The 27,773-nt window shown below is 29.1% G+C and overlaps 1 protein-coding gene across 1 annotated transcript in view; it reads right to left on the minus strand.

Annotated features, from left to right (window-relative positions):
* Positions 1 to 403: 403 nt before the first annotated feature.
* Positions 404 to 27,773, minus strand: part of LOC114743118 (probable LRR receptor-like serine/threonine-protein kinase At3g47570) — a 64,764-nt gene continuing 37,394 nt past the window's right edge. Inside the window, exons 3-7 of the mRNA XM_028931313.1 lie at positions 18,838 to 19,343; positions 11,015 to 11,380; positions 4,376 to 4,594; positions 979 to 1,734; positions 404 to 762 (exon numbers count right to left, since the gene is read on the minus strand). Of these exons, the coding sequence (XP_028787146.1) occupies positions 404 to 762; positions 979 to 1,734; positions 4,376 to 4,594; positions 11,015 to 11,380; positions 18,838 to 19,343 (2,206 nt within the window). The remainder of the gene's footprint in view (positions 763 to 978; positions 1,735 to 4,375; positions 4,595 to 11,014; positions 11,381 to 18,837; positions 19,344 to 27,773) is intronic.

Consider the following 27,773-nt stretch of genomic DNA (forward strand, 5'->3'; position numbering starts at 1 on the left):
TGAGTGATGAGTTGTGTGACAATAATTTTGCTATGTTATAATAACAAAATTATACAGGATCAATCACTTAAGAATATCCCTTCCTTCCTTTTGATTGTTTGATGTAACAAAATTATATGATGAAATTTATAATAAATCAAATTCCATTTTGCATTTGGAATCTTCGGGGAAAAAAAGTGGAGTATTCAGATTTCTGTTATTCTTTTTTCCCCCTTGCGCCAGGGTTTCAGGTTATAATAAGAGATGTTCGAAACACATGGTCAAGAAAAAACTCAAACTTTGAACACTTAATGCATTTGCATGGTAAGCATCTTTACTCGACTTTGATAAGATTATTACATAGCTCATAAATAAACCAAACCAAAGGGGCAAGAAACAGAAAGTAAAAAATTTTATTTAACAATTATTTAACTTGGGGTGCCTCTAATATTTGTATTAATGCAAACTTGCTTTTTTTGATCGATACCACAACATCAATCATTGTAGGTCGTGCCTCAGGTGAATCAACGCAACAATTTAATGCCACCTCAAAAATTGATGACATATGTGGTGATACATCACCAATATTTTGATTGTGCAGCAAATTTGCATCTAGAATACTAATGACAGAATGAGGTGTTGATGTGCTAACCCAATCTTTTAAGCTTAGACTTTCAGCAAACATGTCATCTGTTGGCTTCTTTCTCGTAAGCATTTCCATTAACAAAATACCATAGCTGTACACATCTCCTTTAATGGAAACAACTCCTTTTGATCCATACTCTATATATCAAGTAGAATTGCCAGTATAAATGCCATTTCGTCAAAAAAGAATGTAATGTGTTTGTAGTTAAAATCCAACTGTATTAATACAATAAACTCATGCATGCAAGACAACAAATATTTTGTTAGTAATTGAATAATAATATTTATTTTTATAAGATAGTAAACAAAAAAAATGCAAACAATTAAAACTAAAATTGGTTAGTAAATTATTACCTGGTGCCATATAACCCATTGTAGCTAAAGTTTTTGTATAAATTTCCAACTCTTCTTCACCCATCAATTTAGCTATACCAAAATCAGTGAGATGAGCCACCATATTTTCATCTAACAAGACATTGCTTGGTTTAACATCACAATGAACAACTGGTGTAGAAGAACCATGATGAAGATATTCTAACGCAACTGCCACATCAATCATTATATTCAACCTTGTTAGGATGTCTAAACAATTGTTATGAGAGTATAACCATCTGTCGAGACTCCCATTTGACATGAACTCCATTATTAGACACTTGAAATGATCATTGGAGCAGCTACTAATATTCTTAATAAGGTTGCGGTGTCGTAAATTGCATATTGCAACACACTCAATATCAAAACTCCTTAATGCTTCATCCAAGTCTGAGCGAAATACTTTAACAGCAACGATCCTTCCGTTTGGAAGAGTTGCTTTGTATACTGATCCATAATATCCAATGCCAAGAAGATTACTCTCATCAAATCTATTTGTTCCATGCAAAAGATCATAATAGGATATCCTAATTGGTGTCCCTACATTTATTAACTCATTGTTGGTTGAACCACTAGCATACACATCTCTCTTATGTCTTAGAAAGACAATGCATGAAACAACCAGAATGACAACCACAATAGGAAGTAAGCATTTTATCAACAACTTCACTTTTTTTGTCATGTAATTCCTTTCTTTTTTGCATGGTTGGACTTGTAGTTGGGATTTCCCACAAAGATCTTTATTCATCATAAAAGACTGAGCTGTAAAATTTTGAAAAGGCCCACCATTTGGGATTTCTCCATGCAATAAATTATAGGACAGATTGATGTATTTAAGATAGAGTAATGACTCGAAAGACTTTGGAATCACACCAGATAAATAATTATGGGAAAGATCCATGGACTCAATGCTTATCATGCCATTAAGCGATTCAAATATAGGTCCTTGTAATTTGTTGTGAGCCAAAGATAGGCTTTGCAAAGTTTGCAAGCTACCCATAGTTGCAGGGATGCTTCCTGATATTTGGTTTCTGGACAAATTTAGTAGTATAATTGCTCTCATGTTTGATACTTTTGGTGAAATTGTTCCACTTAGTGCATTGGAGGATATGTCTAAAATCAAGATATCTTTGAGATTCCAAATAGAAGAGGGTATATGAGAAGTCAATTTGTTAGAGCTAAAATTCAACTTCCGCAATGAAGTATTCTCGAGGCATCCTGGAATCGCTCCTGAAAATATGTTGTTGGCAAGATACAACTCACTTAGACTTTTGAGTCGGCAAAGTTCATTTATAATGGACCCTTGCAATCTGTTATCACTGAGACTTAAACGTTGAAGGCTATGTAATTTGTTAACCATATTCGGAATGAACCCAGTCAAATTATTCCCATCCAAATCTAATTCCATCAAGTTCCTTAAATTTCCGAGTACTTTAGGTATAGCTCCGCTAAATTTATTCCATGACAAACCTAATGTGATAAGGTTACAAGCATTTGATATACTGTTTGGAATTTGTCCAATTAGTTCGTTTGTGTCCAAGTGTAGAATCTTCAAGTTGGGAAGGCCAATTCCTAAATATGATGGGAGAAGGCCAGAAAGAGAATTCCTATGAAGGCGCAAGTCTGTTAATGTTGAGATGTTGAATATACTGGGAGGAATAGCTCCTTTCAAATTATTGGAACACAAACTTAAGACTTCAAGTTTATCAAGTTTGCCCATGCCTCTAGGTATAAAACCTATACGTAAAAAATTGATGCGAATCATGACTTTTATATAGCTCAAAGAGGAATATATACAAATAAGTTTATTTCTATTATTTTTTAAGTCCTAGAAAAATTTTTAAAATAAAAAAATTAGGGTAAATCTTTTAAGACTACCTTTGGGATGTCATGGTTATAGAAGATTTGTTTAAAAATCAAAGTTTATGGTGCGATAGGAAATTACTAAATTTGTGAAATAGAAAAAGAAACAATTGACCAAATTGGCACCAAAAAAAAAGCGAAAGGTTGTATTCTTTAATTAGGTCCAAGGTGTTAAAAAAAAAAAAGAGTTGAACTTAATTGGAGAACAATAGAATATTTGAGTGTGTGCGCATAACACATGGGCATATTATATACGATGTTGAGCTTTTTCATTGACTAGAGTATAAATTATATAAAGTACTTGAATAATGTTGTCTTCCAAGTTTTTTAAATATCAAAGTGGCCCCATCAGCTCGTGACGCCATCTTTATTTTATTTTAGAATTGTATGAATGAATTAATATCGAAAAACAAGATCTCATAGACAACCATCAATTCATGATTTGATCTTTTGATATTTTGGATTGTAAATTATTAGCTACATTTAAACCCCCCCCCACTGGGAATAGTGCGATATTAATGAATGATCAAAAACATTATCCCAATTTAAATTTAGTCTATTAGAAAAAATGATTTTAAAAATAAAGAAAAATAAAAATAAGATGTAATAATCTCATGGTTATAAAAAGGTTGGCAACCAAATATAATTGAATAGACTTATAAGAAGAAAAAATAAAGCAGGTCATATTATTTGCATGAAGTAATATACATGTGTACTATTAAAAAAACTTCACGTGTCTTATTAATATTAGGAAGAGGAAGGAAATTTCTTAACAAATTACATGTGAGTCTGTTAAGTTTAACTACGTAAATATTTTGTGCGTTGCCAATAAATCATGTGTGTCATAAAGCATTAAACTTTTTTTTCCCGGCCATTTTTCTCTCCAGGAGATTTTTTATGGTACAGTTGAAGTGAGAAATTATGAAAATATACTTTCCCCCTCCTGTTGATTTTGTATGCTTTTAATTTCAGATCTATTGTAAAAAATTTATCTAATTTCACATACAATTGAACATAAAACAGTTCCTCTATAAACTCAAATGAATTCGAATGATGTGATTTAAAAATTTGACTAACTATTTAAAACATGTTGCATTCTCGTTCATTAATTTGAACTTAAATTTGTTTGAATAAGCATTTTTTTAGTGTCATTTAAATTTTGTTTGTAATTGATTTTCTATAATTATCTAAATAATTTTTTTGTTTGTTGTACATTTTTTCAATTCCTACGATATAAATTTTTAAAAATATTATATATAATTTAAGTTACGCATAATTAAACAATATATAATTGTTACAATTTATAGATAATAAAAAAGAATTTTTCTCAAAAAAATATATACTAAATAAGGAAAAACTATTTTCATATAACTTTTCGGTCTTACTAATATCATGATGTTCTGTCTATTCATAATCCTGGCTTTATTTGTTATTTTGGGATTGTAATCATATGAGTACTATCATAAGTGCATATAAAATATTAAAAAGAAGAAAACAAACACACATAAGTGCATACCTGTAAATGAGTTACCATCCAAATATAATTCTTTCAAAGATGTGCAGTTGCTTATTGAGCTTGGAATGCTTCCCTCTAATTGATTATCATCAACACCAAAGACTTCAAGTAAAGGGAGATGATGACACATTTCTTCTGGCAAACTATCCTTTAAATGATTGTTGTCAAGTTCAACAATTCTCAAACAAGGCATTTTCCAAAGAAATGAAGGAATTTCACCTATAAATAAATACAAAATATTTGTTAATTGCATGGTAGTATGGCAAGCATCGCAACTTCCTAATAAACTCACACGTACACAATCATATAAATAATACATGGAATTTTGATAATTAAAGGCTTAAAACTAATAGAAAATAACAAAGTTTTTAGGTTGACGACAGTAATTTAAAAAGGACTCCTCTACTATCAAAGATCAATTGAACATTAAATTTCTTTTCACATGTGAAGCAATATCGCTGGGGATAATAAGAACAGCTATAATGTGAAGTTCAGTTTTGCCATGAGTTTCACTCACAAAAATCATAACAAAGAGGGGCAGATGTGAGGGCAGTAGTGGAAGGTGTATTTTCTTCCCATTTTCTTTTCACATGTGGAGAGAAAGTTTGAGAGGAAAATATGGCGAATCCCACACCCCATTTTCTCCCCCATTTTTTCTTCCTCCCACTTTTCTCTCCTATTTTCTCTCCTAGTTCTCTTTCCTCCAAACTTTTCTCTCCATCCAAATTGAGGGTTAAAGCAATCTCAATTAAAAATTTTGCAAGCAATACAGAATAAGTATAAATAAAAAATAAAAATCTTTAAAACATAAAATAAAGAAATGGGTCGATTGGCCATACCTGTAAACAAGTTCCATGATAAATATAATTCTTCCAACAATGTCCCATTGCCAGTTGATATTGGAAGACTACCATTCAAATTGTTTTTGACTAAATTCAATATTCTTAAAGAAGAAATGTTGAGGAGAGATGATGGAATCTCACCTGTTTCAATTTAAAAGAGGATAAGAATTGAGTTATATATATTTTGATGAGAGAATTGGATGTATCATAAAAATCTTTTCAAATGCAAATCCTTTCATTAAAAAAAAAAAAAAAAAGCATTGCGTCCACTCATACATTACAGATACGAAACTTTTTTAAAGCACATAAACTGCATAGCATGTTGAAAAGAAACGGATTACTCTATATATAAAAACAAACAGTAAACACATATTTCTAATGATCCAAAACACATTTTAACTTTTTTTTTAATAAAATCAAACTGCCCAATGTGATTTTGTATGTTTTTTTTTGTTTCAAATGTGGTTTTTAAAATCGTCATCCAAACATATTTTTCATCTTTTTATTCTCAAAACTTATTTTTAAAAAAATTATGAAATTGTTCTGGAAAAAAGAATTAAAAAAAAAAGGAAGCAAACAAGTCATTTATTTTCCACGTTATAAATATCAAGTGGTTCGTCAGTTCATGATCTTATAGTTCTTTTATTTTGGCATTGTAATCATAAGCTATCAATAAGCCAAATTCTATGAATCAACAATATAATGAATAAAATGACAAAAAACAAAATCTCATTTTAGTTTTACGAGCTATGTATCTCGGCCTCCGCTATGAATATATACAATATTAATGAAATTAAAAGATAAAACCTCATTTTAAATTTATTTTATCATGGAGAATATTAAAAAGAAGAAAATAATAAAAATAAGAAATGATAATCTTAATGCTTGTAAAGAGGTTGGCATTTAAATAGAATTCATTAACAACAACTTTGATTGTTAAAACACTGAATGGACTTGTAAATAGAAAAATAAAATAGTCAATAATATATTTGTATAAGTGTACCAACCTTAAAGGGAAAATAAAGCAGGAAATATTGCTCGCCTATAGGTACTATATATATATATATATATATATATATAACTATACGTGTCTTACGCGCAGATCCCCAAAACTTGAATGTTTGTGTTATGCAGATTAATCGATGCATAAATATTACAAAAGGGGAAAGCAAATTTTATCTATCAAATTTCTTACCTGACGTTGTGGTAATTTTGAAATTATATATTTCTTCGTTTATGTTTACATTATGACATTTCTCAATCTGGAGTTGCATTTTTTGTCTGCATTTTTATTGAAAAATTTTAAAAAATATACCTAAGGATAAGATATGTCCTTAGAAAGTTAATCTGACAATGTTAAAAAAATATAATTATTTTCAAAAATTAAATTTGTTACTAGCTAACTAAGTCCTATACAGGAACAATTCATTATCAATATTTATTGCCCAATTTAGATTATTGGTTCAGTAAAAATGTTATGTGCATGGGAGACTTACACTTTTAGAAACACACAAAAAGACTTACGCGTTTAGAAACACAAAAATACTTATTTTTTTTTTTAAAAAAAAACCCTTTCAATTCATTACACTGTGTTTTATGCTTCAGTTCAGTTTATTATTCTGTCATTTAAATTCGATTAATTTATAATTTTAGATTTATTTTTGCTATCTTTTTCAGATTTGTGGATTAATTAATTCTGAGAAATTCTTATATATCATGTAAGCTGCATCCGTTTCATTCGACAAATAAGATTATGAGTTTACAATAAAAACTAATATTAAATAATAAAATTAATATATATTTTATGTTATGCAAATTAAAATTAAATGTTCTAATTTCCAAACATGTTGCTTGTAAGGCTTGCTTAGTCTTTTTTTTTAAGAAAAAGCTTCAAAAGTTTTAAATTATACGAGTATAAAAATAAACATTTGCTTTCAAAGATTGATAATCAGCCTAAAAGATCTGTTTGGGCTATTATTATGATAATATTCTTTTTCCCATTGGTATAACTAACCATTTCAAAAATCAGATGACAAAATTTTTTTATTCTTAAAAAAAAATAGAAAAATGATTGAAAAGAAGAAGAAGAAGAAATGGCCAAAAATAAAACAAAATCTAAAGCAATATCCAAAGCGCAGGTTCATTCAAAATACACCTAATAAACTGTTATAACATACTTCCACAAATGAAAAAAATAATAACAAATTTTCATTTTCAAATTATTTTTTATTCTCAAGATTAAAACAAAAACAAAAACACGCATATGGTCTAACACAGTCATATAAAAGTCACATTTTTGTTTTCCTCAAAATGAAGAAAATATCACCAGAAAAAAAATAAAAAAATCGTTGCCGCTTTGTTATTATAAATCATTAGCCATATTCAAGCCTTCACTAGAAAAATGAACGATGATAAAGAAATAACAGATAAAATCTCATTTTAAATTTATTTGATTATTGAAGAATATAAAAAAAAAAAGGAAATAAAAGAAGAAAAATAAGAAATAATAATCTCAATACTTGTAAAGAGGTTGGCATTTAATATGATTCATTAACAACTCTTCTTGTGAAAACGCTGAATGGACTTGTAAATAGGAAAATTACAAATTTTATAATACTTTTGTATAATATGCATAAAGTACATATATAATGTGAAGGAATGCCGGTGAAAAATTGGAGAGAGGTGAAAATTATTATTCAGCAATAGTGGAAATGAGTTCATACATGACACTGGATAATTGGCCCATATTTATATAGAAGCACCGACACTAGAGACTCGGCTCTGAGAGCCTAAAACCCAATACCCCCTCTAGGTAAAAAAATATAAGCATCAAATCTTTAAGAGGGACTTTTTTTTTTTTTAATAAGCTTGTTTCCAGATTTGTTGAATCATTTAATGCTTTTTTTTTTCCCTCCCAAATTAATTATAAGCCTTACCATAAATGAGGATATTTTAGGACAATAAGTTATATATTTAACATATTTATTATTTTTAATCAATTTTAACCAACGTTTTGAATTGCATAAGTTATTTTATACTTAAATTCTTTACAAGACTTCTAACAACCCCTACACTTTAAAAAATAGAAATGGAATACTTTATTTATAAACACAAAAGATAGTGTTTGCACATAAGTAATATACACAAACACAAAAACCGGTGTTCAAAGCACGCTACGAATGTATGCGCGACATGAATATATGTATATATGTATAAATTTCAATTAACACAGTCTAAGCAAGCTACAAACACGCGTATATATGCACAAAGCAATATTCGCTTTTGGGATTAAAAGACAACATCACCATTAGATGTGTCTTTTTCCAAATAAAGAGAAAAATAGATAAGCCACATTTCATGAACAGACAAGCACAAACATCACAAGTACTTGTCAATAAGTTATGACTCTTTTTAAGCTTTTTTTTTTTTTTCATGAACGCAAACCTTTTCATGATTCTTTAAAATGAATGAAAGAAATAAAAACAGAATCTCATTTTAAAGTTATTTTTCATTCCGGAGATTAAAACAAAACAAAAATACACACGTGGTATAAGATAGTCATATAATTAAAATTCTGACCTTGCAAATTGTTGCTGCTAAGAACAAGAGTCTGGAGGTTTGTCAAGTTTCCAATCTCACTTGGAATGATTCCTGGGAAAATTATACATGGTGAAGCCATTTTATTGATCAAAGTATATATAAATGATGTGATAGTTAAGAGTAAGATTTTAAAAAACATGTCTTACGCGTTTTAAATATCAAGCGGTCCCATTGGTTGTTGATCTTATCTTTCTTTTATTTTGGCATTGTAATCACAAGCTTAACATAAGTCCCATTATATAAACGAAAAATATGAATGAATGAATGAAAGGACAAAAAAAATCACATTTTTGTTTTCCTCAAAATGAAGAAAATATCACCAGAAAAAAATAAAAAATCGTTGCCGCTTTGTTATTATAAATCATTAGCCATATTCAAGCCTCCACTAGAAAAATGAACGATGATAAAGAAATAACAGATAAAATCTCATTTTAAATTTATTTGATTATTGAAGAATATTAAAAAAAGGAAATAAAAGAAGAAAAATAAGAAATAATAATCTCAATACTCGTAAAGAGCTTGGCATTTAAATATAAATCATTAACAACTCTCTTTGTGAAAACGCTGAATGGACTTGTAAATAGGAAAATAAAAAATTTATAATAAGTAGGAAAATAAAACAATTTATAATATTTTTGTATAATATGCACAAAGTATAAATATAATGTAAAGAGATGCCAAAAAAAAAATGGAGAGAACCAAAATCTGTCTATTGTTGAGCGAAAGAGGAACTGGGTTCATGAATAACACTGGATAATTGGCCTATATTTATGCAAAAACACATACACTAGCAAATGGGCTTTGAGAGCATAAAGCCCAGTACTCGTAACTGAACATTACCACGACATGCTCCTACCGATTGAAAAATACAAACATCAAATCTTTAAGAGGAACTGATTTTTTTTTTTTTTATAAAGCTTCATTCCTGACGTGTTGGATCATTTAATGAATTTTTTTAATTTTCATTCCTAAATTAATTATAAGCCTCACTCATATTATCTTTTTGACCTTTTATGACTCATTTTAGTGAGACTTCATTAGCAAAAATTTCACAGGAAAAAAACATAGAATTATGTTATTTCAATTCAGGTGCGTAATACTTTAAAATTATAGAAAATGAAGAAAAATCAAATTAGAATTTTGAAATTCATGAAAAATTATAAAAATTTTCCATTTTTTTAAATAACTTTGGAACCCCTTGCCTAGGACAGTGGGGTTGGTGGGATTTAATCTCCGAACCAGGTGGTTGCTAAAATTAAAAGTAACACTGTAATACCAGGTGGATGCTAAAAGTAAAAGTAACACTGTAATAAAAAAATAATATAAGTTCACTCTTTTATTTTATCTTTCACTCGTGATAACAATTTATTTAAAAATTAAAATATCATAATTTCAGGCTTTTTTATCTGAAAATTTTTCAAATCATTAAGTATATTTGCTTAACAGGGAAAAAAAAAAGGTTCCACATAATGTATAATGAGTCTACATTTGTTACGTTTTTCCGCTTTTTGGATGTTTCTTTTAACTTCAAATTAAATAATTCTTAAGAAACTACCGGTGAAAATCTTTATGTTCAAGAGCGTTATTCAATTTTACCAAGAATTGAACTTACAGAATTGTTCCAATTTTTTTGGCCAGAAAATTGTTCCAGTTCAATGCGAATGAATTAACATACTTGTGCGTATTAGCAATTTATAATATCAGTAAATAATAGTTTTCTACTTTGTTTAATGATATATTTCATTTACATGTTATGTCTACTGGATACAAAATTTATATTTTTTCTTATAACATAGTTCAAGGCTTACTCATTTTGAAAAATAACACTGATATGCTCTAACTGATAATATAGAACTAGATTTATTTTAATAAAACTTGCCGCCAACAACAAAAAGGAGGGGAAAATAACCGACACGGAAGGAACGCCACACCACATGAAAGTTAACTACAAATTTTGATTAATTATTTTTGTTCAGTTTAAATATTTTATTTCATGTTTTGACATGTGTGAAAATTAAATTATATATAAAAGAAAGCACATCCAGTTTGGGATTAAAAGCAAGCATCAAGTTCCATGTCTTTAAAATTAATCTAGCAAAATTATTATTCACTAAGTTTGTAATATTTAAATTAAATTTATGACTTATCAAAATAGTAAAAACAAAATTTAAGACAACCACAGAATTAAAACTCTTACCTCGCAAGTTGCTGTTGCTAAGATGTAGCCACTCAAGTTTGGTCAAATTTCCAATGTCACTTGGTATGTTTCCTCCATTGAACTTGTTATCCCCTAATGATAACTCTACCAATTCCTTGCATTGATGCCAAATGGAGGGTATCTCGCCAGACAAATCATTTTGATAGAGATATAGTATTTCAAGTTTTGGAAGCCCAGAACACACATTTGTTGGCAGACTCCCAGATAAATTATTGGTGTGAAGTTCAATGTATCGTCGTACCGAACTATTAAACATGCAGGTTGGTATAGTGCTTGAAAGCTGATTACTTCCAAGATATATTGCATGAAGCTGCTGAAGATCACCAATTTCATTTGGAATGGCTCCTAAGAATATGAAATGATAAACAATATGTCAATATCAACTTTCATAGCATACCGAAGGATAAGGGATACCCTTACAAAGCTAAGCTGACAATGTTAACAGATATAATCATTTTCAAAAATTCAATTTGTCACTAGCTAACTAAGTCCTATATCGGGACAATTTAAGATCATTGGTATAGTCGATAAAAATAATCTGTACATGAGACATATTTGCATTTTTTAAAAACACATATCGCAAGGCTTGCGCTCTTATATGAGAAATAACATAAGTATATTCTAAATAATAAAACACAACGATACTTATTTTCAAAATAGAAATAACCATTTCAATTCAGCATAGGTAATAACGATAGAATGAATATTTTGGATATGTGATTTGATGAGATATTTGGATGAATTGATGTTGGAGAACGTATATGGGAGACTCATTACCCTGGGTTTTACGTTTCAGTTCCGTTTATTTTTCTGTAATTTGGATTAATTTTAATTTATTTTTGTTATTTTTAAGATTTATGTCAATTCACCATTTTTTCAAGACACATATTTGTTGGAAGACTGCAAAAAAATTGATTTTTGTTATCTAAAAACTAGTTTAAGATAAAAGTGAATAATATATCATAAAATTAATATATATTTCATATTAGCCAAATTAAAATGTTCCGTTTTACAAACATGTTGCTCGCAAGGCTTACTCATTTTTTAATAGAAAAAACTTCAAAAACTTTTTAATGACATGATAATAATAGGCATCGTTTTGAAAGATTGATAATGGACCTTCAAAGATATCTTTGGACTAATATTATAACAATATTCTTTTTCCTATGGTACAAGCTCACTAAAAATCTCAAAATTTGGATGACAAATTCTTTTTTACTCTCTTAACAAGAATAGAAAAATGATTAGAAAAAAAAAAGAAGAAGAAGTGCACAAAAATATAACAAAACCTAAAAAAGAGGGAAAAAACAATGGAGACAACACCAGAATCATTCAAAACATAACTAACAAACTATTATAATTAAAATAAAAATAGAAAATTCAATTTGTAAGTTTCGAGCATCCAGAAATTAATAGACACATCATTTTATATTTCTCTAATCCCAAATCAAAGTCAAGGAGTGGAAACTCAATTTCAAACTGGAAAATGACATCTCTTGTGATTACGTCAAATTAAATTATTTAGAATGGTATGTTGTATTTGTTTTCAATATGTCTAATTTTTTTTTTAATTTTGAGAAGTTAAAATAAATATATAAATAAGTAGACTATTCGGATTATAAGGATATCGCTAAATATAAACAGCTAATTACAAGTGACCCAAGATAGAAATATCATTAGTACAAATAAGAAATACTTCAGTATTTTAATTCCTTGTGACTCTAAGGCACCGTTTGGGTGACACCCCAAACCATGGTTTGGGTGATAAGTCACCCAAACACCCATCCAATTTGCACAAACCGTGGTTTTGGGCCAATACCGTGGTTTTGGTTCCAAAACCATGGTTTTGAAAAAAGCAAAAATTTTTTGCTTTTGGAGAAAAAAGGGAGAGTGTGAGAGCTTATAAGATATGTATCTTGTTTTTTTTTTATAAACATATTTTTTTATAAACATATTTAATCTTATATTTTATAAATATATATACATATTAATTATTTATTAATTATATTATCTTATGTATTATTGATTATGTTAATAAAAAATATATTATTAACAATTTTATTTCTTCAAATTAAAATATATCATAAAATCTATTTTTTCTGTAATTATCATATTAACTTATGTCTTTTTTTTAGTGATTTGTATATATAAAAAGTGCTTCTGATAACAACTATCCAAACACTCTCACTTCTCAAAATCACTTTTTTCATAACATTTATTCTTTCCAGAATCTATTCTTCCCAAAATCTATTCTCCAGAATCACTTTTCCAAACCACGGTTTGGTTTCATCTAAACACACCCTAAGTAGTGTTGTATGGGGCCCTTTCAAAATTTCAATTAACATACAGTAAAAAATGGTATTTGCGAATATTACACACTCTAAGTAGAACTGGGAATCAGGGCCGGCCCTTCAGGGCTGATGGGCTTAAAAGGACCGGGCCTCCAGGGCTGAAGTTTCAAAAATACCCTAATTTGCTAGGCCCGACCCTTAAGCCACAGGGCTTAGGGGCTGGCCCGCGGATTTTTGGCCCGTTTGAAAAAAAAATACTATTTTTTATATTTATCATAACTTTTATAAAAAAATAAAAATAAACCAATGAAATTATTAAAAAAAGACATAAATATGAATAAAATTAAGTCACAAATATAAAATATCATCATATATAAATATCCATCAACATCCAAGAATATCTAAAAAATTTATTAACAAGATAACAACATCCAAAAGTTTTATCTATAGTGCAATTGTACAATAAATAAACACTATCATTAATCTTTTGAAACTTCATCATCACTATAATTAATTACTCTTCTTCATAAGTATGCTTTTCTTTCGTAACAAAAATATTAAGTTTTTCTTCTTTATAGGAATTTTACTTTTAAATTGTACAATCTAGCTCTTATTTTACTTTAATGTGAGAAACATTGTTGTTGAAACTCATGAATTTCTAATTCAAATTATAGAATCACAAATTATATAAGTATAAAAATACTCTATTATCAAATATATATATATATAGTTTAAAAATATCAACGCATATAATATAAATCAAATCATTATTAAAGTCCAAATTAACACATTTTTTAAAAATTTAATTGGATAAATTATTGTCTAACACTAAATTTAATTTTAAAATGATAATAATAACTAAATATTTGAAATATTATTAACAATGTAAAAAATTAATAATATTATAATTATATAAAAAAATTTAAAAAACAAAAAAAATATAAAAAGGGCTTAAAAGGGCCCGCTTGCGGTAGGGCCGGCCCTTTTAAGCCCTCGGCCCTCCAGAGCTTATTGCCCATTTGAAGGGAAAAATATCAAGCCCAGCCGTCATAATTTCAGGGCCTAAACGGGCCGGCCCGATGGGCTCAGCCCGTTTTCCCGGCTCTAACTCTAAGCATAATAATTATGTGTGATTATTAAATTCTAGTGGATTGTCTATAAAGTAAACGAAAAAACATGCCATTGAATAGAAAAAGTGGGGGAAATGAAAAATAGAAAAAAAAAAAAAAAAGAGAAAGAAGGAATCCCAACTACTACAAGGCACCTTGCGAATATAAGTGAGACATGAATATATGTGTATACGTATAAATTTCAATTAACACACTGTAAGCATGTTACAAACATGTACATATGCATTAAGCAATATTCACTTTTGGGATTAAAAGAAAGTATCACCATTAGATGTGTATTTTCCCAAATAAAGAGAAAAATAGATAAACCGCATTTTATGAACAGACAAACACGTACATTACATGTACTTGTTAATAAGTTATGGCTCTTTGTAAGCATTTTTCCCATGAACGCAGACCTTCTCATGATTCTTTAAAATGAATGAAAAAAACAAAAACAGAATCTAATTTTAAAATTATTTTTCATCCCTAGATTAAAACAAAACAAAAATAGACACATGATCCAAGACAGTCATATAATTAAAATTCTGATCTTGCAAACTGTTGTTGCTAAGATCAAGGTTCTGGAGGTTTGTCAAGCTTCCAATGTCACTTGGAATGATTCCTGGAAAAATTATACGTGGTGAAGCCATTTTATTGATCAAAGTATAAATGATGTGATAGTTAAGAGTAAAATTTTAAAAAAAAAATGTCTTACACATTTTAAATATCAAGCGGTCCCATCGGTTGTTAATCTTATCTTTCATTTATTTTGGCATTGTAATCACAAGCTTAAAATAAGTCCCATTATATGAACGAAGAATATGAATGAATGAATGAAAGGACAAAAAAAATCACTTCTTTGTTTTCCTCAAAATGAAGAAAATATCACCAGAAAGAAAATAAAAAATCATTGCTGCTTTGTTATTATAAATCATTAGCCATATTCAAGCCTCCACTAGAAAAATGAACGATGATAAGGAAATAACAGATAATATGTCATTTTAAATTTATTTTATTATTGAAGAATATTAGAAAAAGGAAATAAAAGAAGAAAAATAAAAAATAATAATCTCAATACTTGTAAAGAGGTTCGCATTTAAATATAATTCATTAACAACTCTTCTTGTGAAAACACTGAATGGACTTGTAAATAGGAAAATTAAAAATTTTATAATACTTTTGTATAATATGCATAAAGTACATATATAATGTAAAGGAATGCCGGTGAAAAATTGGAGAGAAGTGAAAATTATTATTCAGCAATAGTGGAAATGGGTTCATGCATGACACTGGATAATTGGCCTCCAACAACAAAATGGAGGGGAAAATAACTGACACGGAAGCAATGCTGCACCACATGAAAGTTAATTACAAATTTTGATTAATTTATTTTTGTTCATTTTAAATATTTTATTTCATGTTTTGACATGTGTGAAAATTAAATTATATACAAAAGAAAGCATATCCAGCTTGAGATTAAAAGAAAGCATCAAGTTCCATGTCTTTAAAATTAATCTAGCAAAATTATTATTGACTAAATTTGTAATATTTAAATTAAATTAATGACTTATCAAAATAGTAAAAACAAAATTTTAGACAAACACATAATTAAAGCTCTTACCTTGCAAGTTGCTGCTTCTAAGGTATAGCGACTCAAGTTTGGTCAAATTTCCAATGTCAGTTGGTATGTTTCCTCCATTGAATTTGTTATTCCCCAATGACAACTCTACCAATTCCTTGCATTGATGCCAAATGGAGGGTATTTTGCCAGACAAATCATTTCCATGCACATAAAATAATTTGAGTTGTGGAAGCCCAGAACAAACATTTGTTGGTAGACTCCCAGATAAATAATTTATTGCTAGTGCAATGTATTGTCGCACTGAACTATTAAATATGGAGGTTGGTATAGTGCTTGAAAGCTGATTACTTCCAAGATATATTGTATGAAGCTGTTGAAGATCACCAATTTCATTTGGAATGGCTCCTTCCAATATATTAAATGATAAACAATATGTTAATATGAACTTTCATAGCACGCGCATTAACTATAATAAAATGATCAAATAATCCGCTGTTGAAATAATTAATATGCATAGCAAAAATTATTATTTCACTGTATAAATATTGAAAGACATAATCAACAATTAATTTAAGTTAAATGCTAGAAAGTAAAAGAAAGAAAAGTTAAGAGTGTGGATTCTTTAAGGTTTTTGTTTTCCTTGCTGTTGGGTTTGACCATGCATACCGAAGATTTTTTTAAAGTATGTATTTTTAATTCATAGTTATATTTGTCAATCAAGTGTTGAATTTTATGTCTACATTTTTATTGAAAACAATTTTGAAAATATACTCAAGGATAAGATATAACCTTACAAAGGTAAGCTGACAGTGTTAAGAAATATAATTATTTTCAAAAATCAAATCCGTCACCAGCTAGCTAAGTCCTATATAGGGACAGTTCAAGATCATTGTGTAGTTGATAAAAATATTATGTACATGAGACATATTTGCATTTTTGAAAACACATAGTAAGACTTGCGCTCTTATATGAGAAATAACATTAGTACATTCTAAATAATAAACACAACGATACTTATTTTCAAAATAGAAATAACCCTTTCCGTTCAGCTCAGGTAATAACATAGAATAAATATTTTGGATATGGGGATTCATCCCACTGCTTTATGTTTCAGTTCAGTTTATTTTTCTGTAATTTTGATTAATTTAAATTTATTTTTGTTACTTTTTCCGATTTACGCCAATTCATCATTTCTTTCAAAGGACATATTTTTTGGAAGACTCCGAAAAAATTATTTTTGTTATCTACAAACTTATTTAAAATAAAAGTGAATAATATATCATGAAATTATATTATCCAAATTAAAATTAAATGTTCCATTTTCCGAACATGTTGCTGGTAAGGCTTACTCTTTTTTTTTTTTTAAATTAAAAAAACTTCAAAAAGTTTGTCATAGCATGATAATAATAAATATCGTTTTCAAAGATTGATAATGAGCCTTAAAAGATCTCGTCAGACTAATATTATACCAATAGTCTTTTTCCCTATGGTATAGGGTTACTAACCATCTCAAAATTGGGATGCCAAATTGTTTTTTATTCTTTTAAGAAGAATAGAAAAATGATGGAAAAAACAGTAAGAAATGCACAAAAATATAACAACTAAAAAAAAACAAAGAAAAAAACGGAGACAACCCCAGAATCATTCAAAACATACCTAACAAACTGTTATAATTAAGATAAAAATAGAGAATTCAATTTGTAAGTGTCGAGCATCCAAAAATTAATAGACACATCATTTTATATTTCTCCAATCCCAAATCAAAGTCAAGGAGTGCAAACTCAATTTCAAACCGGGAAAATGACATCTCTCGTGATTTACGTCAAATTAAAATTAATTAGAGTGGTGTGCTATATTTGTTTTCAATACATCTAAAGTTTTTTTTTTTTTTAAAGTTTGAGAAGCTAAAATAAATATATAAATAAACAGACTATTCGGTTTATAAGGATGTCGCTAAATATAAACAGCTAATTACAAGTGACCCAAGATAGAAATATCATTAATAAAAGTAAGAAATACTCCAACATTTTAATTCCTTGTGACTCTAGGGAGCGGTGTATGGGGCCCTTTTAAAATTTCAATTAACATACAGTAAAAAATGGTATTTACGAATTTTACACACTCTAAGCATAATAATTATGTGTGTTTATTAAATTCTAGTGGCTTGTCTATAACAAAAGAAAACCAAAAAAACTTGCCATTGAAAAGGAAATATGGGGGGAAATGAAAAATACCAAAAAAGTAGAAAGAAGGAATCCCAGCTGGTGCCATGTGTTCAAAGCACGTTTCGAATAAGGGATCGCCATAAAGCACGTCTTAACTATTTTAAACTTCTAAAATTCAACTCGCCATAGCTTTTTATTTCAAAAATTGAAAAAAAAAATCTCATCAATATAAAATGCTAAAAAAAAAAAATGCAGAAGTCGCATTTTTTAGGAACAAGTCTTCTGCGGTTTGGAGTATCCTCAAAAACCGTTTGGTATGTAATGACAAATAAAACCCATTCTATATCTTCTAAAACGTCATGACCTAAGTAATTCCTAAGAATTTAAACAAATTTTTCTTTCACAATGATATAATTTGCATAGATCGACAAAAAAAAAATCAATATTAGAACTGAGTTATTCAATATTAATAATGAAAACTTGAATTCTATGCTTTATCACCCTACTTTATAAATTAGAACAAAGGATCATTAAAGAAAAACCACATTCAACGCACCCAAACACATGATTATTGAGAGTTTATATCCAGATGAATAAATAGACTAGTTTTGAGCAAACACAAATATAAATATAAAAATTAATACAAACATACCTGACAAATTATTATAAGACAACCATAGCACTTCAAGTGAAGATAAGTTGAAAATTGTTTGGGGAATTGCTCCTGAAAGTTTGTTCCTTGAAAGTTGTAAATTCTTCAATTGCTTTAGACTTCCTATCTCAGGTGGGATGGTACCTTCAATGATATTAGAGTTCCAATCCAAAGTCTCCAACCTTGATAGATTGAATAGAGATAATGGAATAAACCCATTGAGACTGTTATTTCGAAAACTCAACTGCTCAAGTAGAGATAAATCTCCTATCCATGTTGGAACTTGTCCGTGAAAGTCATTATAGCTCAAGTTGAACAGTCTCAATCGACGTAATTGAACCAAGTCTTGAGGAATTGGACCATGAAAGTTGTTTTTACTGATATCAAGATCAACTAGGAAGGAGAGGTTTCCTAGCTGTGGAGATATGCTACCCTTAAGATCCATGCTACGAAGAATCAAGGAATGGACCCTTCCATGATGAGTATTGCAGGTGACACCAGCCCAACTACAAGGAGAAGAAGAGACAGACCAATTAGCTAAGAAATTGTGTGGATCTAAAGTGATATAGGATTTAAGGGAAAGAAGTGCAGATATGTCGCTAGTCATGTTTGTTTGACTCCAAGCTAAGCAAGACATGAAGCAATGAAGAAAGAAAAGGAAAACAAAGGGAAGAGGTTTTTCCATGTTTTGCACAGCAGACTTATCAAATTCGCAAGTGTTGTGCATCCAGCGATTAACAAACACGTCCATTTATACTTCTCCAATTCTAAATCAAAGTCAAGGCGAGGACGTTAAATTTCAAATTGCAAAATGACATCTCTCGTGACTGCATTAAAAAATAACCATAAAAAAGTGAACACTAAAATAAAATATATTGCGTGATTGTGATTAATTACAGACTTCCAAATAATAAAAGCTGTTTACTTTTTTGTATTGTACTTCATTTAAAATTGATTTATATTCTCTTCTGTTTGTCTTGCGTGGCTTTAATATTTCTATAAACATTTTTTTTGCCAGGTAATATTTCAATACACATATAGTAAAGTAAATTGTATAATTAAAAATGGTATTTGCCAAGATTACACGCTCCAGGATGGAAACTCAAAGATTATTTTGTACACCTAATAACTCAAATCTGAACAACATGTTATAATACATATATTTATACAATAACAGATAAAAAAAATTTATATAATGGCAGATAAGAGGGGGGACAAAAAACCTTCAGATGCAGGGTTTTTTGTGTGAATACTTTTAGAGAATTTAATCACCTTATCCTTTTTTTAAAATGTTAATTTTGATGTAGTCTCAATTTGCAATTTTCAACTAGTGTATCATCTATTTTATTAAAAGCAGCCTTCAATTTATTTTAATTAGGGAATTTTCAAAATGAAAAATACATCCACAAAAATAAATTTATAAATAACAGCTAAGTGTAAATAACATCTGAATTTCTTTAAGACTAGCTAAACAAATTAAAGATATTGACCAACCACTAAACCAAAATATATTCCAGTTAATACCAACAAAGAGTTGAGCATAGATGAAATCGGCATTCCAAAAATTAAAGTTATCCCCAAAAACAAGTTGATGAAATGACCCCATAAATACGTTAGTAATGAGAGAGTATAATTCCACTTCCTGAACCGCATTTTCATTTCCATTGCATTATTTCATTTATGGTCAGTCTTGTAGGCCATAGACAGAGAAAAAAAAATTATAATTACTAGTGGGAAGAAGCATGCATGAACAAAATGTTTATCAAAAGTCTGTAACCAAAAAAAAAATGTTTATCAAAAGTCTACAAACTTTAATTGATTGTACGTATGCATTGGTACATGGAGCGCTTGACTTGTAAGTAGACCTCAAAGTCACACTCAATTTCAAACGAATCAACTCGTGTGTGCGTGTGTTCGTAATTTTGATTTGGTAATATCATTTTAGTTTACCCAAAAGAGAATACCACTGTTGACTTCAAAAACATATGAATAGCGCAGAATTTAATTATTTTTTTTTTCCAATTTTATAGATTGTTGTATGTGGCAAAAAAAAAAAGTTTGTATTTTTGTATGTATATTTCAAAAGGCACAGAAACTCAATCTGATAATCCACTTTCTATGCCACAAATTTGAAGGGATCATTTGTGCAATTGTTTTAAAGCATTTTGAAAATCATATTGAAGGATAACATATTAACAAAATTAAAGTTGGTTTAGTTTATACAAATATAATATAGCACATATTTTAAAGGAGTGTCAAGTTTGAATTTTATTGTTGAAATGAAAATCATTTTAGCGGTTACTCTTCAAATACTTTTGTGAATATACCTAGAGATTACCCAAAGAAATTAGCTACCAAGAAGATGTCAAAGAAACAAATAAATATATCAAAGTCTTTGGAAATAGAGAAACTACTAGCATGTTTTACTTGCAAAACACAATCTGTCTATTGTGCATTAAAGTCAAATTTGCAGTTGTAGTTACAATTCATCTGACCGGAAACAGCTTCATTTGGTTATGTGTTAAATTTTATATTAGCAATAATTGATGAACTTTTATACACCAGAAAAAATAATTGATGCTTTTTTTTACACATCGAAAAGAAATAATTCATGAATTTTGAAATCTTTAAAATTATATAGGCAAGGTTATTTTTAAATTAAAGCAAAGCATGAATGGAATTTCAGATATTATCAAATTTTTCCCGAATATTAAGTCTGAAATAATCAATAAAAATGTTAGCTAGTAAAGTATGAAATCATCTCTTAGAAGATTCTAAAACTTTTAGTTAATTCCTTTAAAAAATGTTTATTCTGTCGATAATTAAATTGAGAAAGAAGATATGGTGCTCTCGCACCAATAGGCTGAAAATGAAACACCGTATGTTATACTAAAGATCAAATTAAGAAGCATGCATGCCATAGGAAATAAAATAAAAACAAACATGTGCAAACTAATCTAAAAGCATAAAATTGCATAATAGATCTTAATCTTAAATTTAAATTAACACTATAGAAATTCAGTAGATGACCATGAATTTAACATTACATTATTTGATTTGGGAGTATAAAGAAGTCACGTGGGAAAAAAAGGGAAGACAATATATAATCTAAATCTAAATCCTAGAAAATACCAACTAAACATGTTCTAAGAATTTAAAGAATATGTTCTTGGAAGAATTTGAGGAGTTTTTAAAGTTATTAAAAAAAATTAGAAATTTCCAATAAGTCCTATAAGAGTAAACTTATTAATCTTTCAAGTGTTTTAATTTTAAAGCATATAAATAACATCTTAATTTCTGAGACTAGCCAAACAATGACATTGGCAAAACACTAATCCCAAATAAATTTATGGGTTAACAACCAAATAAAGAGAAAGCATGAATGGAAGAGGGAAAAAAATCTTTAATTATTTACTCGATCATAATGGATAGAGAGAATATACTTTATTTTTTATAATATAAATTGTTATAAAATTACTACTTTTAAAAAATTATCCTTAAGTAAATATTTAATTATAAATTAATCAAGAGGAGTTATAAGATACCATTTATAGAAGTTTCAAGCTTAATAAGATGCTCTTTTCGTTAGAAGTAGAGTTGTAAAGTGGAGTTGTACGTAGCCTTTTTAGGTTTCAATATGACTAAGGACCCATTTGGTATGTACTACTAAGCTACTCCCTCAATTCATAAGAAATGTCACAAAAACTTTTACATGTTTCATAATAAATCTCATTTATATTTCAATAAGATAAATTAAATGATTTCTCTATTATTTTCCCTTTATTAGTACACTCATTAATAGTCAAATAATGTTTATTTAATTAAGAGCACTCACTAGGCATAAGCATGGTAGATTTTTCAAACATTAAGTGGTCATTAGTAGAAGTTGATGTGATGAAGGAAAAAGAAAATCATGATGAAGAACTACAAATGGCTTGTTATCACATCAAGGAAATTATTTTTATTTTCATCGTACTGTATAGGTTATAGAATAACCCCATAAATAATGTTGATGATGAGAAGAACCTTTTTCTGTTTAATTTCTTAAACCACATTTTCATTTTTACTGCATTATTTCGCTTACAGTCAATCTTGCAGGCCATATCCTGTCCCTACCGTTCACAAACGTATATATCAAAAGTCTAAGGACTTCATTATACCAACCACCCAATATTCATAGCTACATGGAATGACTGACTTGTGAGTAGACCTCAAAGTCATGTACCATTTCGCACGAAACAACTTCCATTTTGTGGTCCAGTTTGGCAGGCTATGACTAGAGATTACCCATAAAAAACGTTAGCAAGATGTCAAAGAAACAAACAAATACTTCAGAAGTCTTTGGAAATATGGAAAATATTGGGGTGCTTGACTTGTTAGTCACAATCGGTCTTGTGCGTGCATTTAAGCCAAGTCTGTATTCTTCTAGTATTTAATATAAGACCTACTTAATTAATTTGATTAAATTAAAAAAATAAGGAGAGTTAGTTAATTATAAGTAATATGATTTGTTTTTTTTCTCTAAAACACTATAATCATCTTTCTTAATATCCCCTCTCTCCCTTCTACTTGATTGTGATTGGAAGAGTATCAGACAATTTAACAAAAATTAATAAATATGAGAAATATGTCTTACATTTAGAACTAAGATTAATTCAACAATTAGATCTTATATTGAGGACAAAAAGAGTACTTTTTTCACCGTATTATTTCGCTTACAATCAATCTTGCAGGCCATATCCTGTCCCTACCGTTCACAAACGTATATATCAAAAGTCTAAGGACTTCATTATACCAACCACCCAATATTCATAGCTACATGGAATGACTGACTTGTAAGTAGACCTCAAAGTCATGTACCATTTCGCACGAAACAACTTCCATTTTGTGGTCCAGTTTGGCAGGCTATGACTAGAGATTACCCATAAAAAACGTTAGCCAGAAGATGTCAAAGAAACAAACAAATACTTCAGAAGTCTTTGGAAATATGGAAAATATTGGGGTGCTTGACTTGTTAGTCACAATCGGTCTTGTGCGTGCATTTAAGCCAAGTCTGTATTCTTCTGGTCTTTAATATAAGACCTATTTAACTAATTTGATTAAATTAAAAAAATAAGGAGTTAGTTAATTATAAGCAATATGATATGTTTTTTTCTACCTAAATCACTATAATCATCTTTCTTAATATCTCATCTTTCCCTTCTACTTGATTGTGATTGGAAGAGTATCAGACAATTTTAAAAAAAAAAATAAATATGAGAAATATGTTTTACATTTAAAACTAAGATTAATTCAACAATTAGATCTTATATTAAAGACCGAAGAAGTACTTTATATATGATCCTTTGTAATCACAATCCATTGATGCGAATACAAGGTACAACTTCTAAAATTTTATATTGGTACTAATCAACGACTTTTTGAAATTCTTAAATTACATAAACATGGATCATTGTTTATTTAGTTAAAGCAAAACCTGAAAAGAAATTTTAGAGATATCTACTTTTTCCTAAATATCAAATATGAAATAATCAATTACAAACATTATCTAGTGAGGTATGAAATCATTGTTATAAGATTTTATTCATTTTCTTAAATCAGTAATAGTTATTTTGTGATAATTGAGTCTAGAATAAGAAGAAAGATGTGCACAAGCAAAGATAAAATGATCTTGACTCACGAAAAAAGAATAAAGATCAAATTAAGGAAGCATGCCATAAATAACTTCTAAAATATTAAACAGAAGATGTGCATACTTGCTTGGTGAGTTTAAAAGCAGAAAATTGCATAATACCCTGAACTTAAAATTTAAAGCAACACTCATTTAATTTCTCTAATGGAGAGAAACTAAGGTCTTCTCCACCATGCGATATGCGGAGCGGTGCTTATTGTGTATATGCTTTACCTATGTGATATATTGTTATCTTCTTTTTTCTTTTTTTTTTATGCTTGCCGATGTTTTGAATGAAAAAACACTCTCTATTGTGAAATGAATGGTGACGTGTGTTGTCATACATATATTCTCAATTGAATATGAAATGATTTATAATTAAATAATGAATATTGTGTTAAAATTATTAAATATGAAATAATTAAATTATTGTATTACAAAAATTATATATTTTCTCAAATATTATTTTCAAGATCATTCTATGTATCATATTTAAAAATGCTGGTCAAGAAGAAATATTTTTTTTCCTATTTAATGCTATTGAACGCTGGCTAACTAATTGAGGTTACTACAGAATTATTATTTGTAACGCTTGAGATCAGGGTCATAATCTGAATCAAAATGTTGATTGAGAATGTGCAGTGTTGTTGGTTGTCCAATTTGTTATTCAAAATAGGGAAAATTTCAGTGAAGGATCACAGAAGGCAATTTATAATAGTCAAGGATCAAAACTTTCTGAAATTTCACTGCAGGACCAAAGGACCAAATTGAAATTAAAATTTAGAGTGAGATTACAATAATACCCCTCCCTTTTTATTTTATTAAAAAATAAATATTTACCAGAGTTACTGTTCCGGCCACCGGAGATCAGAGGTCCGGCCACGCGCCCGACGCTCAGGTTGCTGCTGCCGGGGGTCCGGTCACCGGTGGCTGGAACAGTAGCTCCGGTCGGACCTCCGGTGGTTGAAGTTTTTTTTTGTTTAAAACAAAGTGGCCAAAGGAGGGTTTGAACCCATGATCCCTTGGCACACCAAAAGACTTGTAACCACCAAGCCAAGCAACCTACTCAATCATAAGATGCAAATAAAACTATATATAACAAAACAAACGCAACTGTCCAAATATCAATGAACAAGTGAAATTAGACGATTTACAAGTGGAATTCAACAATTTGCAACAAAAATTAGGCAATTTACAAATAACATAATAGAAGTCATAACCCAAAATGCAAGTATTTAAGTGCATATGAGCAAGTAAAATTTGAAGATTTACAACAAAATTTTATGGATTTACAATCCAAATTTGACAAACACAAGAGAATTCACAACCCAAAATGTAAGTGTTTGAGTATAAGTGAACAAGTGAAATTAGACGATTTACAAGTGAAATCCAGCAATTTACAACAAAAATTAGGTAATTTACAAATAACATAATAGAAGTCATAATCCCAAATACAAGTGTTTAAGTGCAAATGAGGAAGTGAAATTTGAAGATTTACAATAAAAGCTTATGGATTTACAACTCAAATTTGGCAAACATAAGAGAATTCACAACCTAAAATGTAAGTATTTGAGTATAAGTGAACAAGTGAAATTGGACGATTTACAAGTAGAATTCAGCAATTTACAACAAAAATTAAAAAATTTACAAATAACATAATGGAACTCACAATCCCAAATACAAGTGTTTAAGTGTAAATGAGCAAATGAAATTTGAAGATTTACAACAAAATTTTATAGATTTGCAAGTGAAATTTGACTCGAATTTCACTTGCTCATTTGCACTTAAAGACTTGCATTTGGGATTATGACTTCTATTATGTTATTTGTAAATTGCCTAATTTTTGTTGTAAATTGTTAAATTCCACTTGTAAATCGTCTAATTTCACTTGTTCACTTATACTCAAACACTTACATTTTGGGTTGTGAATTCTCTTGTGTTTGCCAACTTTGGGTTGTGAATCCATAAACTTTTGTTGTAAATCTTCAAATTTCACTTGCTCATTTGCACTTAAACACTTGCATTTGGAGTTATGACTTCTATTATGTTATTTGTAAATTGCCTAATTTTTGTTGTAAATTGATGTATTCCACTTGTAAATCGTCTAATTTTACTTGTTCACTTATACTCAAACACTTACATTTTGGGTTATGAATTCTCTCGTGTTTGCCAAATTTGGGTTGTAAATCCATAAACTTTTGTTGTAAATCTTCAAATTTCACTTACTCATTTGCATTTAAACACTTGCATTTGGGGTTATGACTTCTATTATGTTATTTGTAAATTGCCTAATTTTTCTTGTAAATTACTGAATTCCACTTGTAAATTATCTAATTTCACTTGTTCACTTATACTCAAATACTTACATTTTGAGTTGTGAATTCTCTTGTGTTTACCAAATTTGGGTTGTAAATCCATAAACTTTTATTGTAAATCTTCAAATTTCACTTGCTCATTTGCATTTAAATACTTGCATTTGGGGTTATGACTTCTATTATGTTATTTGTAAATTGCCTAATCTTTGTTGCAAATTTCTGAATTCCACTTGTAAATCATCTAATTTCACTTGTTCATTTATATTTGGACAGTTGCGTTTGTTTTGTTATATATAGTTTTATTTGCATCTTATGATTGAATGGGTTGCTTGCCTTGGTGGTTATAAGTCTTTTAGTGTGCCAAGGGATCATGGGTTCAAACCCTCCCTTGGCCACTTTGTTTTAAACAAAAAAAACTCCGGCCACCGGAGGTCTGGCCGGAGCTACTGTTCCGGCCACCGGAGGTCTGGCCGGAGCTACTGTTCCAGCCACCGGTGACCGGACCCTCGGCGGCGTCAACCTGAGCGCCAGTGGCTAGACCTCCAATCTCCGGTGGCCGGAATAGTAACTCCGGTAAATATTTATTTTTTAATAAAATAAAAGGGCATTATTGTAATCTCACTCTAAATTTTAATTTCAATTTGATCCCTTGGTCCTGCAGTGAAATTTCAGAAAGTTTTGGTCCTTGACTGATATAAATTGCCTTCTGCGATCCTTCACTGAAATTTTCCCTTCAAAATAAATTCAAGTGGGCTTGGTTCAGGAGAAATCCTTAGGTAAGAGTTCTAGGCTTTGGATAAGGCTTCTACCCTTTACCCATTCCGTCCAATCCCATTTTACACTATCCATTTTCACTATTAGATTGAAATTTGAACGATCGAGGTATAATATTTTTTAAAATTATGCTTTAAATATTTTTTATAGCAGTTTTAAACTATTATGATCAAAAT

Source organism: Neltuma alba, unplaced genomic scaffold (genome assembly GCF_004799145.2).
Source record: "Neltuma alba isolate B1F8T4 unplaced genomic scaffold, ASM479914v2 tig00000628_pilon, whole genome shotgun sequence".
NCBI classification, from domain to species: Eukaryota; Viridiplantae; Streptophyta; class Magnoliopsida; order Fabales; family Fabaceae; genus Neltuma; species Neltuma alba.